The sequence below is a fragment of the Hipposideros armiger genome, unplaced genomic scaffold (genome assembly GCF_001890085.2).
Source record: "Hipposideros armiger isolate ML-2016 unplaced genomic scaffold, ASM189008v1 scaffold_0, whole genome shotgun sequence".
NCBI lineage: Eukaryota > Metazoa > Chordata > Mammalia > Chiroptera > Hipposideridae > Hipposideros > Hipposideros armiger.
Genome location: NW_017731350.1, coordinates 925997 through 938822, shown reverse-complemented (window position 1 = coordinate 938822; position 12826 = coordinate 925997). Strand labels below are relative to the sequence as shown.

At 34.1% G+C, this 12826-nt stretch overlaps 1 protein-coding gene across 5 annotated transcripts in view; it reads left to right on the top strand.

Moving 5' to 3' along the window:
• The window catches only part of PPP1CB (protein phosphatase 1 catalytic subunit beta), a 34885-nt gene extending 22059 nt beyond the window's left edge, over positions 1-12826 (top strand). For all 5 annotated transcript variants that reach the window (XM_019649378.1, XM_019651677.1, XM_019650935.1 and 2 more), the window contains 5 exons: positions 292-396; positions 2744-2815; positions 4947-5098; positions 8846-8980; positions 11016-12826. In XM_019649378.1, the coding sequence (XP_019504923.1) occupies positions 292-396; positions 2744-2815; positions 4947-5098; positions 8846-8980; positions 11016-11120 (569 nt within the window). In that variant the 3' untranslated portion in view covers positions 11121-12826. The remainder of the gene's footprint in view (positions 1-291; positions 397-2743; positions 2816-4946; positions 5099-8845; positions 8981-11015) is intronic.

Below are 12826 nucleotides of genomic sequence, written 5' to 3'. Positions count from 1 at the left end.
GGTATTTAACTAGTGTACATGTTGAATGGAAAAAAATAAACTAACCGTCTATTAGACTATTTCAGAGTTGCTATATTGTGGTGATCTTAAAAGACAAGTGTTTGATGTATTTGTTTCATAAAACACCTCTCACAGTCTTTGAAGTTTTTGTAAATTTACTGAAGCTGTGAATTTTTTATATTTATTGCCTTTTTAAATGTATATAAGTTAACACTTCATTATAGAAAAAACAAAGTGCTAGGTAAGTATAAAGAAAATTTATGTCATTCATAAATTTTGTTCTTTTTATAGGCAAACGAAGGTTTAATATTAAATTGTGGAAGACCTTCACTGATTGTTTCAACTGTCTGCCTATAGCTGCCATTGTGGATGAGAAGATCTTTTGTTGTCATGGAGGTAGACTAGTAAATTTGCCTTATGGGTTTTTCTGATTCTTCTGTTACTTAGAAAAGACCTATAATAATTAAGATGCTATCAGAAAACAAAGCAGTGCTTGTGTGAAAACTCAAGTGATTAAAACTGTTTTAAACATGGCTAAAATCTCTTTTGCTAACTATAAATTTATGATTATTTATACATAATGAAAATTTAGTACTTATCTTTAAAGAGTTTCACGTATGAGGAGGATAATCAAAGTTTTGTTTGAAAAAAATACCTTCCTTTTGCCTTAGTTTTGACAGAAAGATGCCCCTGATGTCAGTAAAAATGAGAGGATCATTATTATTTTTCTGCTTATATTAAATACCTTTAATCAGAACCCAGATATAATTTAATATTCCCATGTGCCAAGAGTTCTAGGCTTTATGTAATATGCCTGCTTTAGCCCTAAAAATAATTTTTGGAAAGATAAGTTGTTCTGTATGTCTTGTTAAAATAAGCTTAAGTGTATGAAAGTTTATTTGAATAACCAACATGTGTCTAGCACTTAGCTAGGTGCTATGAAAATATACAGATACTAGTGCATGAACTGGCTGTCTTGAGGAATTTAAAAACCTATTGTTAAAATGTATATATTCAAAACATTGAGTATGAGAGGAATTTAATAACGCCAGAGTAATTGTAGAGACAGTAATTATGAGAAGTCAGGAAAGGGAAAGAATTGTTAGATGAATGTTTGTGAATGGATGGGTTTTGGAGAATAAAGACTTTGGAGAGGTGAAAAGGAGTTGAGTCAGACTTTTTAATGTAAAGTTCAAAGACTGTGAGGACTGGCCTGACTAGAATGTCAAGTACCCGTTGGAGAATGATGAGATCAGATTATGGAGAGTTCAGTACTGAGCAGAGGAGTTTATTGAATGGTTTAATAGCCACACTGGATTTTTATACAGGGAAGTATTTAATGAAAATACTGTAAGAAAATTAGTTTTCTATCAACATGTGGGAATAATTAAAGTGGGGAAAAGCTAAAAAGAAAGATGCACTTGTCTAGTCCTGAGGTAATAAATGGTTTATTCTCTAATAGAACATAATTCACTATATTAATTGAAACATAGTTTACATTTAATTAGATACTAAACATTTAAGAAATTGTAGCTATTGGGGCTGGCCGAGTGGCTCAGTTGGTTAAGAGTTGGCTTAAGAGGGCCTGGCCGAGTGGCCCAGTTGGTTAAGAGTTGGCTTAAGAGCATGAGCTCTGAGCAGCAGGGCCGCTGGTTCGATTCCCACATTGGCCAGTGATGCTGCGCCCGAGCTGAACTGTCACTGAGCTGCCAACAGGTGGCAGGATGTCTTAGCTGGTGTAATAAGAAGATTGCCTGTTCGATGGTGGGCTACGCCCACCCACAACTAAGACTGAACTCAGCACCTTGAGCTGAGTGAATAGAGTGTTTGTTCTTAACAACAAGGCTGCTGGGTTCAGTGAATAGAGTGTTTGTTCTTAACAACAAGGCTGCCGGGTTCAACTCCCGCACGGGATGGTGGCTATACCCACCGCAACTAAGATTGAACACAGCACCTTGAATTTAGAGGCCACGAGCTGCTGACAGGAAGCCAGATGGCGACTGGCGCCCTCCACAGCAAAGATAGAAGAACAACAACTTGGCCGGTCCCCTTCCCCGATTCCCCAACACTGTTCCCCTCCCCTAAATCCCCAATTAAAAACAAAGAAAGAAATTGTAGCTATTGAACATTAGTATAACTAAAAACACAAATGTAATAGTATAGAATATTTAGTTTCGTTCTTTGTGATGATGGATTGTCTAGAAAGAGAAATACCAGCTTTTTTCCATGTACTCCTTTAAAGCTTGTAAAGTATTTATTCTCATGTTTTTTTTCTTGTTTATCATTCTGATCACTTATGCTTTTATGAAGATAATGAACATTTTAGAGTGGATTATAGGGCCTAATGGGACAGAGTGAGTCCCTTTAACTTGGAAGTAAACATGTTTAAGAGTAGGTGATGAGTAACAAAAATGGTAGGAAGGATTGGAATTGAGTATGTTCCTATGAAGGGCAGGGAATGTTTGGAAAGAAAGAAGAGTGGTAAGAGTTCTTTCCTTAAGAAATCTTTTGAAATGAAAGGGAATTTCATTCTCTGGTAGGGAAAAGTGGCGAAGGCCTAATCATAATGTCCTATTACATCAAAGTGGGATACTATTTAATAACTCAATATATTAAAAGGAACACCTTAAGTATATTTAATTTCACATAGTGAATCTACTTTCATTAAATTTTTTTTATTTGAGTAAAAAAGTTTTTAGATGTCAGTACTATGACTCATTCCCCCCCACCCCCCCATTTGTAGGACTGTCACCAGACCTGCAATCTATGGAGCAGATTCGGAGAATTATGAGACCCACTGATGTCCCTGATACAGGTTAAGTATACAGAGAAGTTTACTTAATTGTTTTATGCAAAATGTTGGCATATTTGAATTAAAAGATACAAATCAGGAACAGCCAAATGGAAGAAGTGCATAGAGCAAGGTATGGGGTGGTGGTTGCCTTGTACTTAAATAATAGGGCACTTATTGAAAATGCTGTTTTTTAAATAAGATATATAAATATATATTTCAAGTTATTACATCTTCAGGTATCTGTTAATACTATAGTTCAAGTATAAATTAGTTTCAAAGGTGAAACTTAGGCTTCTCTTTCCAGTATATTGGGAATTTCATAAGATGCTGAAAATGGTCATTTTAAGCTTGGTAATCTAAAGAAATTTAATTTATAAATTAACACATTGTTTTGAAACAATACCCTAATGATTGTGATGCTTGTTCATTAGGAATTTAATTATAAAACACTAAACCTTGACTCTGAGATTTATATCTTGATTCCATTAAGATTGAATACTGCCAGATTGTTGTTGCTACCATTATTTAATTGTGTATGCATACAGACTGTCATATTGCCCAAATAATTCCAAAAACAACTACATTCTTGTTTTATTGTCACATTAAAATTATAGATTAACATCTTGGCCTCCCACTCACTCCTTCACCTATGGAAACAGACTGGAAAGTATGAGCAATTAAAGCACTGGGTGTGTGTATTAAAAAACAAAAATCAGCTTGTAATTCGTTAGAAATGAGAAAGAGTTTGTAAATTGAGACTGTCTCCATGGATTTTGTGTGTCATTGGATTTATTAAAACACCATAGCAGGATCTTAGGAAGTGATAGAAATTAAGAGTACATTGCTACCAATTCTTCAAGATGTTTTAAATAATTCTTCTATCGAGACAAGCTATATATGACCCAAAATGAAAATCTCCTATCCTGATAAGCTATATTACGAAGTTTATGGATCAATATATTTCCTCAGCACCATAATTCTTAGAAAAGTACTTAACATCATCATCTCAACATCCATCCCCTCTTATTAATCTCCCTACAATTTGACTTTTACCCACTCTCTTCCCCTCAACCATCAAGGATTGCTTTCATTAAGGTCTGATGATCTAATTGTAAGTGCCACATTTTTGGTTTTTGACCTACTCCAGTTGTTCATTGTGCTTGAAACTTAACTGTTCTCATTCTAGATAATTCTTACTCCTTTCAGGAGATCTCTGCTATTCCAATCTCTTTGTTTTGCTGTGACCATTTTTTTCTCAGTATTTTTTGCTCATTGCCCCTCCTCTGCCTACTTATTAAACGTTTGATTCCTCAGAATTTATTTACTGGCCTTCTCACTTTTCATTCCCAAGGTGGTCTATGTCCCTCTTAAGATTTATACTGCTGTTACGTATGATAAAGATACCCAGACAAGTGCTTTTAGCTCTGACCTCTTTTCTTAAGCCCGAAACATTACTAAAGCCAAGGATCTGATTTGGTTTTGTTCCTTCAGACTTTATTTAAACCCTCCAGGCCTTCGTGGAAAATGTTTTCTTCCCTTAAGTTGATCTTTAGATAAATGCAATTCCAATGAAATCTCAATTAGGTTCATGGGATTAGATAAACTGATTCAGAACTTTATATGTGGAAGAACAGAGGATTGAAAGTAACCGAGACAATCCTGAAGAAAAAAATATTAACTGGGTATACTAGCCCTATAAAATATAGAGATTTATTTAAAAGCTCTAGTGTGTTGTTGGCTCAGGGATAAACAGGATTAATGGAGTAGACCACAGTACCCAGAAACACAGTGTAGGTAGCTCTTTGTAAGTAAAGGATGAATTCAGGAATAGCTGCTGGGTTATTTAGTTATCCATATGGAGAAACTGCATACAGAAGATGAACAGCCTTTTCCTTACATTACATCCTTAGAATGTGCCATACACGTTTCCTATGTGTGGAAAGGGTTGGAAAGCACTACCTAAAGAATCCAGGGAAGATTACATTTGTGTGGTGCTTTAACAAAGAGTGGGTAAGTTCAATAAAATGAGATACTAAGGGGGCAAGAGCTTGTTACTGTTTAGTAAAGGGTAAGAGGGCATGAGAAGAAATGTGACATATATATACTTTATAAATTCTGGGGTTTTTTATTGCTGTGTTTTTATTCTTTAAAGGTTTGCTCTGTGATTTGCTGTGGTCTGACCCAGATAAGGATGTGCAAGGCTGGGGAGAAAATGATCGTGGTGTTTCCTTCACTTTTGGAGCTGATGTAGTCAGTAAATTTCTGAATCGTCATGATTTAGACTTGATTTGTAGAGCTCATCAGGTATGAAATATAAAACTTTTGGATATTTTAATATGTATGAATTTCACACAAATCCACTCCTTTTATTTTTGAGGAAACAGAGAGGTGAAGCCTATACCTTGTTCTCACAATTAGCAATCTAATGTTTTGTTAACCCTCTCACCCTCTAAGAGGAAATGTTTCAAAAGAAGATATTTTTGCATTGCACTGCAAATTTAGAAAGTTTTTCAGTGCTTGTCTGAGGCTTTTGAGAAATATTTGATCCTGTTTTAATATGATATTTATATGTTATAGATAACAATCAAATGAATTGTGTGGATTTTGGTAAGAGCAAATCACACTGTAAAGACATTTTTTAAAAAGTTGGGGAAATTTGATTACAGACTGGGTATTAGAATGAAGTATCATTGTTAATTGTTTTAGCTGTGATGATATTGTTATGTAAGAAGGATGTCCATATCAGAAATTCATACTTGAGTATGTAAAGGTAAGATGACATGTCTAGGATTTGCTTTAAAATACATCAGCAGAGTAAAAGGGGGAGGGTGGAATAAATGAAGGAAATTAGCAAAATCTTGGTAATTATTGAATCAGGTTGGTTAATAAATGGAAGTTTATTGAGTTCTCTATTTTTGTACATACTTGGATTTTCATTATGAAAATACATACACAACTTAGGTTTATTTGTTTCTTTATGTCCTCCACCACTAAATTGTATACTTTTTTAAGGAGGGGATTGTGACTTGTTGACTTTTCAATATACACTGCTGTGTAAACTTACTGACATAGTATAGCATGCATTTAGTGTTGCTGAATAAAAGAATTAACAAAAGCTTATTTTAACAATTTAATATATTAAGTACTCACGTTCTCTAAAACATAACTGGTATGAAATACATTGAATTTTTTAGGATCTTTTTTGGCTACTTTTGAAAGTACTAAAAGTATTTGAAATTTGTAAATACAATATTTTTAAAGATCCCTTGTTATTTCTTTTTCAAAGCAAAATTTATTAAGTATAAGGTATTTCACAATACTTTCCTTTTCTCTGGGCCTTTACCCTCATAGACACCTGACTACTGCTAGCTCTTTGTGATCCTGTGCAATAAAACACAGGTGATTGGCTTCTTATTTTCTGCACATGTGGTATATCACATGCCTTCTTCCTAGCAGAATTCATAGTTCAATTGAAATGAAGTCATATCCGTAAATTGTTTCCTTTAGTCAGAGTTGTCTTTTAATCAGTAAACATTGTGTTTATGATTGAGATAATTAAGATAAGCCTTCTGTTAGACGAGAGGGCAGAGTTGCTAAGTTTCCTAATAAAATACCCACTGAGACTCAATTTTTTTTCACCTATAGATCTCCATGCACTTGTCTTTTTATTTTTTATTTTTTATTTTTATTTCTTTTTTAAGATTTTTATTGGGTAATTGGGGGGATGGGAACAGTGCTGGGGAATTAGGGGAAGGGGAACAGACAAGTTGCTGTCGTTTTGTTCTTCAATCTAGTTGTGGAGGATGTTGCTTCACTGGCCCAAGTTGGCACCATCATTACGCTCTTCCCTGGCGAGGCAGATCAGTCGCCGGCTTCTGGACGGCCGCTCACTGCGGCTGCTGGCCGCTCACGCTGGCTGCTGGCTACACACGGTAGCCCATGGCAACCCACTGCCACAGGGAGTGCAGCCTATGCCGTCGCCAGCAACTCACGGCAGCCCAGCTCCAGGTTGAGCTGTTGTTCAGCATCTTAGCTGTAGAGGGCAGTGTCACTGGCCCTCATATGTGGGATCCGAACCGGGGTCCTCTGGCATCCCAAGCGAGTTCTTAACCATCGCACCACTCGGCCGGCCCTCCATGCACTTGTCTTTTTAAAAAAAGATGATGATTTTTAAGTCAGGTTATTGAATTACCTTAGTTTGTGTGGTCTTTTTCCAGACACCCAAAATCCTGTTCTGCTTACTTGCAAACATATTGTTATGTTTGAATGGCAAGTTATGCTTAGAGATCAAGATCGTCTTTGTCAATGGTTTAACACAGGTTCACTGCAAGAATTATTATTTCACAAGCCAGTAGTATATAGGATTATGTCTCTTAATAAGCCAATAAAGAAATAACGTATTCCAAACCAATAATAGATAACTCACACTGCTTTTTCAGGCAAGGAAAAATAAAAAGAATAAAGTCCAAATTTAATTGAGGTGTACCTTTATATGAGTTTGTACTTAGGCTCCAACTCAGCTTAGGAGAGCTAGCTTAGCCAAGGAGCGCTGACTGCCAGCTACCAGGGAAAAAAGGAAAAATCCCTTGTTGTTAGTGCACATTGCTAGGCAACGATGGAGCCAGTGTTGACGGGCAAGATGATCTCCTTTGTGGGGGCTGCTGCACAATTTTCTTCCTGTGTGTAAGCCTTTACCAAGGGAAGACCTAATGCCCCAAAGGTTTTCAAAGAGCTATTTTGGTCAGCAGTGAGTCTCCTTCCTCAGAGGGAAACTCTCCCATGGTCCTCACAAACTCTGGGTATTTATGGTTTCAGTGTCTCCTTGCCATAGTTGCTTCTCCACGTGTTTTATTTGATAAGCCCCCAGCAGTGCCCCTCAGCAGCTGAGCTGCTGAATGCTTATCAGATGAGATCATGACATCCTGACACAACTTACTTCACTCTTATATCAAAACAACTTTAGTCTTAAAAATAGCTTCTTTTTGTCACAAGTGGATTTCAAATCATATCAAACCAATACACAGCACATATTATCTCTAAAATAAAGAGGCTTATAAGAAACAATACAAATATTTCCTATAGAAAAAAAAGCCTGTTCTTTCATTGTAAATGTGTGAATGAGTGAGCAAGTGAACAAGAAACTTATGAACTAAAACGAGGTGCTGCGTGCCAAGCACCATGCTGAGCTTGGAGTAGATAAGGTGGCCAACATCTTAACAGAAAAGGTTGATATCTAAATTCTGTCATGTTATGACGTAAATACAACAGGAGCATGCATGTACCTGATACTAAGGTAGGAATTATTTAAAAATGTAAATGATTTTGGAGGTGCTCTTTTATATTAGTAAGTATTGTAGGATAATTTTTGCTTAATCAAAGGATACCTAAAAGACTTCAGAAAGTATTCTTGCCTACTATACATAAATATAAAATGTTCATATTTGTAGAGCTGAGGAACAAATTGTTTAACTCAGGAATTTACAATAGATTCTAGAAATCATGTTACGTCATTAAAGAAAAGAATTATATACAAAAAAATTTATAGGCATCTAAATTTTTGTGTGAATTAAGTTCAATTTAGTAGACTATGTGAATTAAGTTCAATTTAGTAGACTGTTCAGTGTGTACATAATACTAATACAAAATTGTAAAGTGGAGCAGAAAACATGGCTTTGCCATAATCTGTCTTTCATTGTCTGGTTCATTGAATTAAGGATTCTATAGTTGGATTGTAGTGTCATCATCTAAGAAGTACTTTGTGTCCCAGCTCCCTGCAGACACTATATTTATTAGCATTAGCCTTGGAAATGGTATGATTTTACAACTTTTTAATAATCATGAATTTATTATGATTTTACTTAACCTAAATCCTTGCCATTATAGAAAAGGCACACTAATTTTAATCTTCTAAGGCAAGTTTAAGGATAAAAATCAAAACAAACGGTGGTGTTTGTTTGTTTTTTAGGTCTTTGTCACATTAATCTCAATAAGTATAGATGGTTGAGAATTACCTATAAATACGTTTTTTTCTTTTGACGTTTCCTTTGTCAGGTGGTGGAAGATGGATATGAATTTTTTGCTAAACGACAATTGGTAACCCTATTTTCAGCCCCAAATTACTGTGGCGAATTTGATAATGCTGGTGGAATGATGAGTGTGGATGAAACTTTGATGTGTTCATTTCAGGTATAATAGAAATTTATAACAACTAGAAATCTAATTAAAACTACTGTCAGAAAAATGTTTCTTTTAGATTTATATTCTTTCCTTGAGCAAGTGTAGGAAATCGGTTTTATTCAGAAGTGATTCTCACCTTTAGACTTGTTAGGGATTTCCTAATTTTATTCACAAAGGTTCTGGCCTTTTTGGTATTTATCAAATATTAGTTTTAGGGAACCTAAGTTACATCAATCAGTCTCAGTGCAGATTTTTAAATTGTTAAATTGCTGAATGACTCCTTGGATAGGGACTTACCTACTAAAAGAATATGAATTCAATGAGTACTTTAGATTTTGTTTCTTTTGCAAGATGAATGGGTGGGACAGATTGAGGAGAAAGAATTATATTATAAATTTAGATGAAAATAATGTATTTACCTAAGAAAAAACTTTCCAAATAATCTTAAAGTACCTATTTATAAATACAGAAACATTTACATTTTAAAAGGGGACCAACTCTTGCTTTAGTGTGCTACTTTAAAATCATTCTTGTTCATGGACCAAAACAACTCCGATACTTTGTTTTTGTTTTGGTAGGTTATTTTATATCCCTACCATGCACACACTGTCTTCTTTTTAAATGTAGACGGGCTTTCTCATCCCTCTCTATTATATACTATTTGTATCTACTAGTATAATTGAGTGGTAAATGTTTGACTTCTCATTTATAATTTAAGGATGCGTAACCAAGCCTTATCCTTCAATGGTCGCCATAGTGAGGTTGAATTAAAATATTTTTTCCATTGAGACACTGATGCCCTGAATGGTTCTAAGAAATACTTCATAAATCTTTTCTAAGCAGTTTTTTGTGTAACTGTTGAAATTTTCCATCTATAATTAGGTTAAAGCTCTATTTACATCCAACAGAATAAATATAATTTTAAAAAGACAGTAACAAGTATTGGGATGTGGAAAAATTGGAACCTTCATACATTTATGGTGGAAATGTACATTGATGAAATACACAATGATGCAGCTTCTTTGGCAAAGTTAAACATAGGGTTTCTGTATGACCCAGCAATTCTAATCCTAGGTATATACCCAAAAGGATTAAAAATAAGTACTCAATTACATGTATGTGCATATTCATAAAAGTTATTTATAATAGTCAAAAGATAAAAACAACCCAAATGTCCATGAACTAAAGAGTGAATAAAATGTGGAATATCCATAATATGGCATATTATTTGGCAATTAGAAGTAATGAATTACTGACACATGCTACAACATGAATGAATCTCAAAAACAGTGTCTCAGTGAAAGAAGCCAGTCACAAAACACCACATACTGTATGGTTTTGTTTATATGAAATAGCCAGAAAAGACAAATCAATAGAGAAAGAAAGTAGATTTAGTGGTTGCTTAGAGTTGAAAGGGGGTTAGGAGAGTGGAAAGTGGAAATGGGGAGTGATTACTTATGGGAACAAGGTTTCTTTTGGGGTGACATGTTCTAATATTAGGTTATAGCAGTGATTGTACAACTCTGTAAGTATACTAAAAATCATTGAGTTGTACATTTTAAATGGGTGAATTTTATGAACTATGTGTGTGTAGAAAAAGAGCTGTTTTTTAAATAAAAAGACTGATTTACACAAAATACAGTCTGGAGAGTTTGGCCAGTTTACTGTCTAAATAGTGATAGAATTATGATGAGAACCTAGGTCTTTTGACTCTTAAGCTAGAGGGTTTTTCCTCACCATAGAGATACAGAAATTTGAAAATTTTTTCACTTAAATTTAAGAATTGGGTAATTGCTAGGATTTGTATACTCGAGCTTTTGTTAATAAATTATCAATGGAATGACAAATAATAGCAATGTTCAGATATTCAGACATTTGCACACTTTAAATGTGAGAAATGTTTGTGGAACTTCACTGGTTTTTTTATATTTTTATTGCACTTTTATAATTTATGCCATTTATTGAAAAACCCTATTGTAACAGTAATTTTATTAAACTTATTCACTTGAAAGAATAACAATGTTGATAAATTGTTTACTTTAAGATATTGAAACCATCTGAAAAGAAAGCTAAGTACCAGTATGGTGGACTGAATTCAGGACGTCCTGTCACTCCACCTCGAACAGCTAATCCACCGAAGAAAAGGTGAAGAAAGGAACTATGTAAAGAAACCATTAAATTTGTTAAGGACATACTTCATAATATATAAGTGTGCACTGTAAAACCATCCAGCCATTTGACACCCTTTATGATGTCACACCTTTAACTTAAGGAGACGGGTAAAGGATCTTAAATTTTTTTTCTAATAGAAAGATGTGCTACACTGTATTGTAATAAGTATACTCTGTTATAATATTCAACAAAGTTAAATCCAAATTCAAAATTACCCATTAAAGTTACATCTTCACTTATCACAGTTTTTAAAGTTGAAAAGCATCCCAATTAAACTAGATGTGATAGTTAAACCAGATGAAAGCATGATGACCCATCTGTGTAATGTGGTTTTAGTGTTGCTTGGTTGTTTAATTATTTGGGGCTTGTTTTGTTTTGTTTGTTTGGTTTTGCTAGATTAATGGCAAATATTTTAAACTTTTTTCCCTAAACATTTTTAAAAGTGAAATGTGGGACAAGCTTTAAAAACATTCACCAACTATTATTTTCTCTTACCTATGTACCTGTTTGATCTTACTAAGAAAACTTATGCCTCATTACCGTAAAAAGGAGTTTTAGAGATTGATATTTTTAAAAATATGCAAACTGTCCAATCCAGTGATTTAATCAAACAGTTTGGGCAAACTTTACAGCTGATAGTGAATATTTTGCTTTATACAGAAATTGCCACTAATTTGGATTTGTGCACTCTAATTTTTAACTTATTGATGCTCTATTGTGCAGTAGCATTTCATTTAACTTTAAGATAAGGCTCATATAGTATTACCCAACTAGTTGGTAAAGTGATTATGTGGTACCTTGGCTTTAGGTTTTAATTCGCACGAAACACCTTTTGGCATGCTTAACTTTCTGGTAACACCCTCACCTGCATTGGTTTTGTTTTTTGGGTTTTTGTTGTTGTTTTTTTGTTTTTAGATCCACAAGACATGAGAATCCTTTTTTGACAAGCCTTGGAAAGCTGACATTATCTCTTTTTTCCTCCCTCTGTACGAAGGATGTATTTAAATGAATGCTGGTCAGTGGGACATTTTGTCAACTGGTATTGGGTGCTTAACTGTCTAATATTGCCATGTGAATGTTGTATACGATTATAAGGCTTATGTCACTAAAGATTTTTATTCTGATTTTTCATGATCAAAGTTCATATGATATTGTATAGACAGACATGCTTTGTAGTGAACTATAGTAGCAATAATTTCTGTACACGATCAAGGGTTTATTGCAGCATTTCTTTTCCTGTTCTCTTTTTTTTTTAAGGGTTAGTATTAACAAATGGCAAGAGTAGAAAAGTGAACATAAAGATTTTACAAGGAGAATTTAGAGGATACAGATTTGTGATTTTTGGATGCGATACTTTTGGATGTGATTCTAAAAGCTTTTATTGAGCATTGTCAAATTTGTAAGCTTCATAGGGATGGACATCATATTTATAATGCCCTTCTATATGTGCTACCATAGATGTGAAATTCTTGATCTTAATATCGTCTTTGAAAATGTTAAATTGAGTATTCTGTTAACTTACATTTTATGAATTGGTGTATTGTATACTGCAAGAAATTTGATTTTCAGCACAGTGCAAAGTTCTTTCAAATGCATATGTCTTTTTTTCTAATTTCATTTTGTTTTAAAGCACATTTTAAATGTAGTTTTCTCATTTAGTAAAAGTTGTCTAATTGATATGAA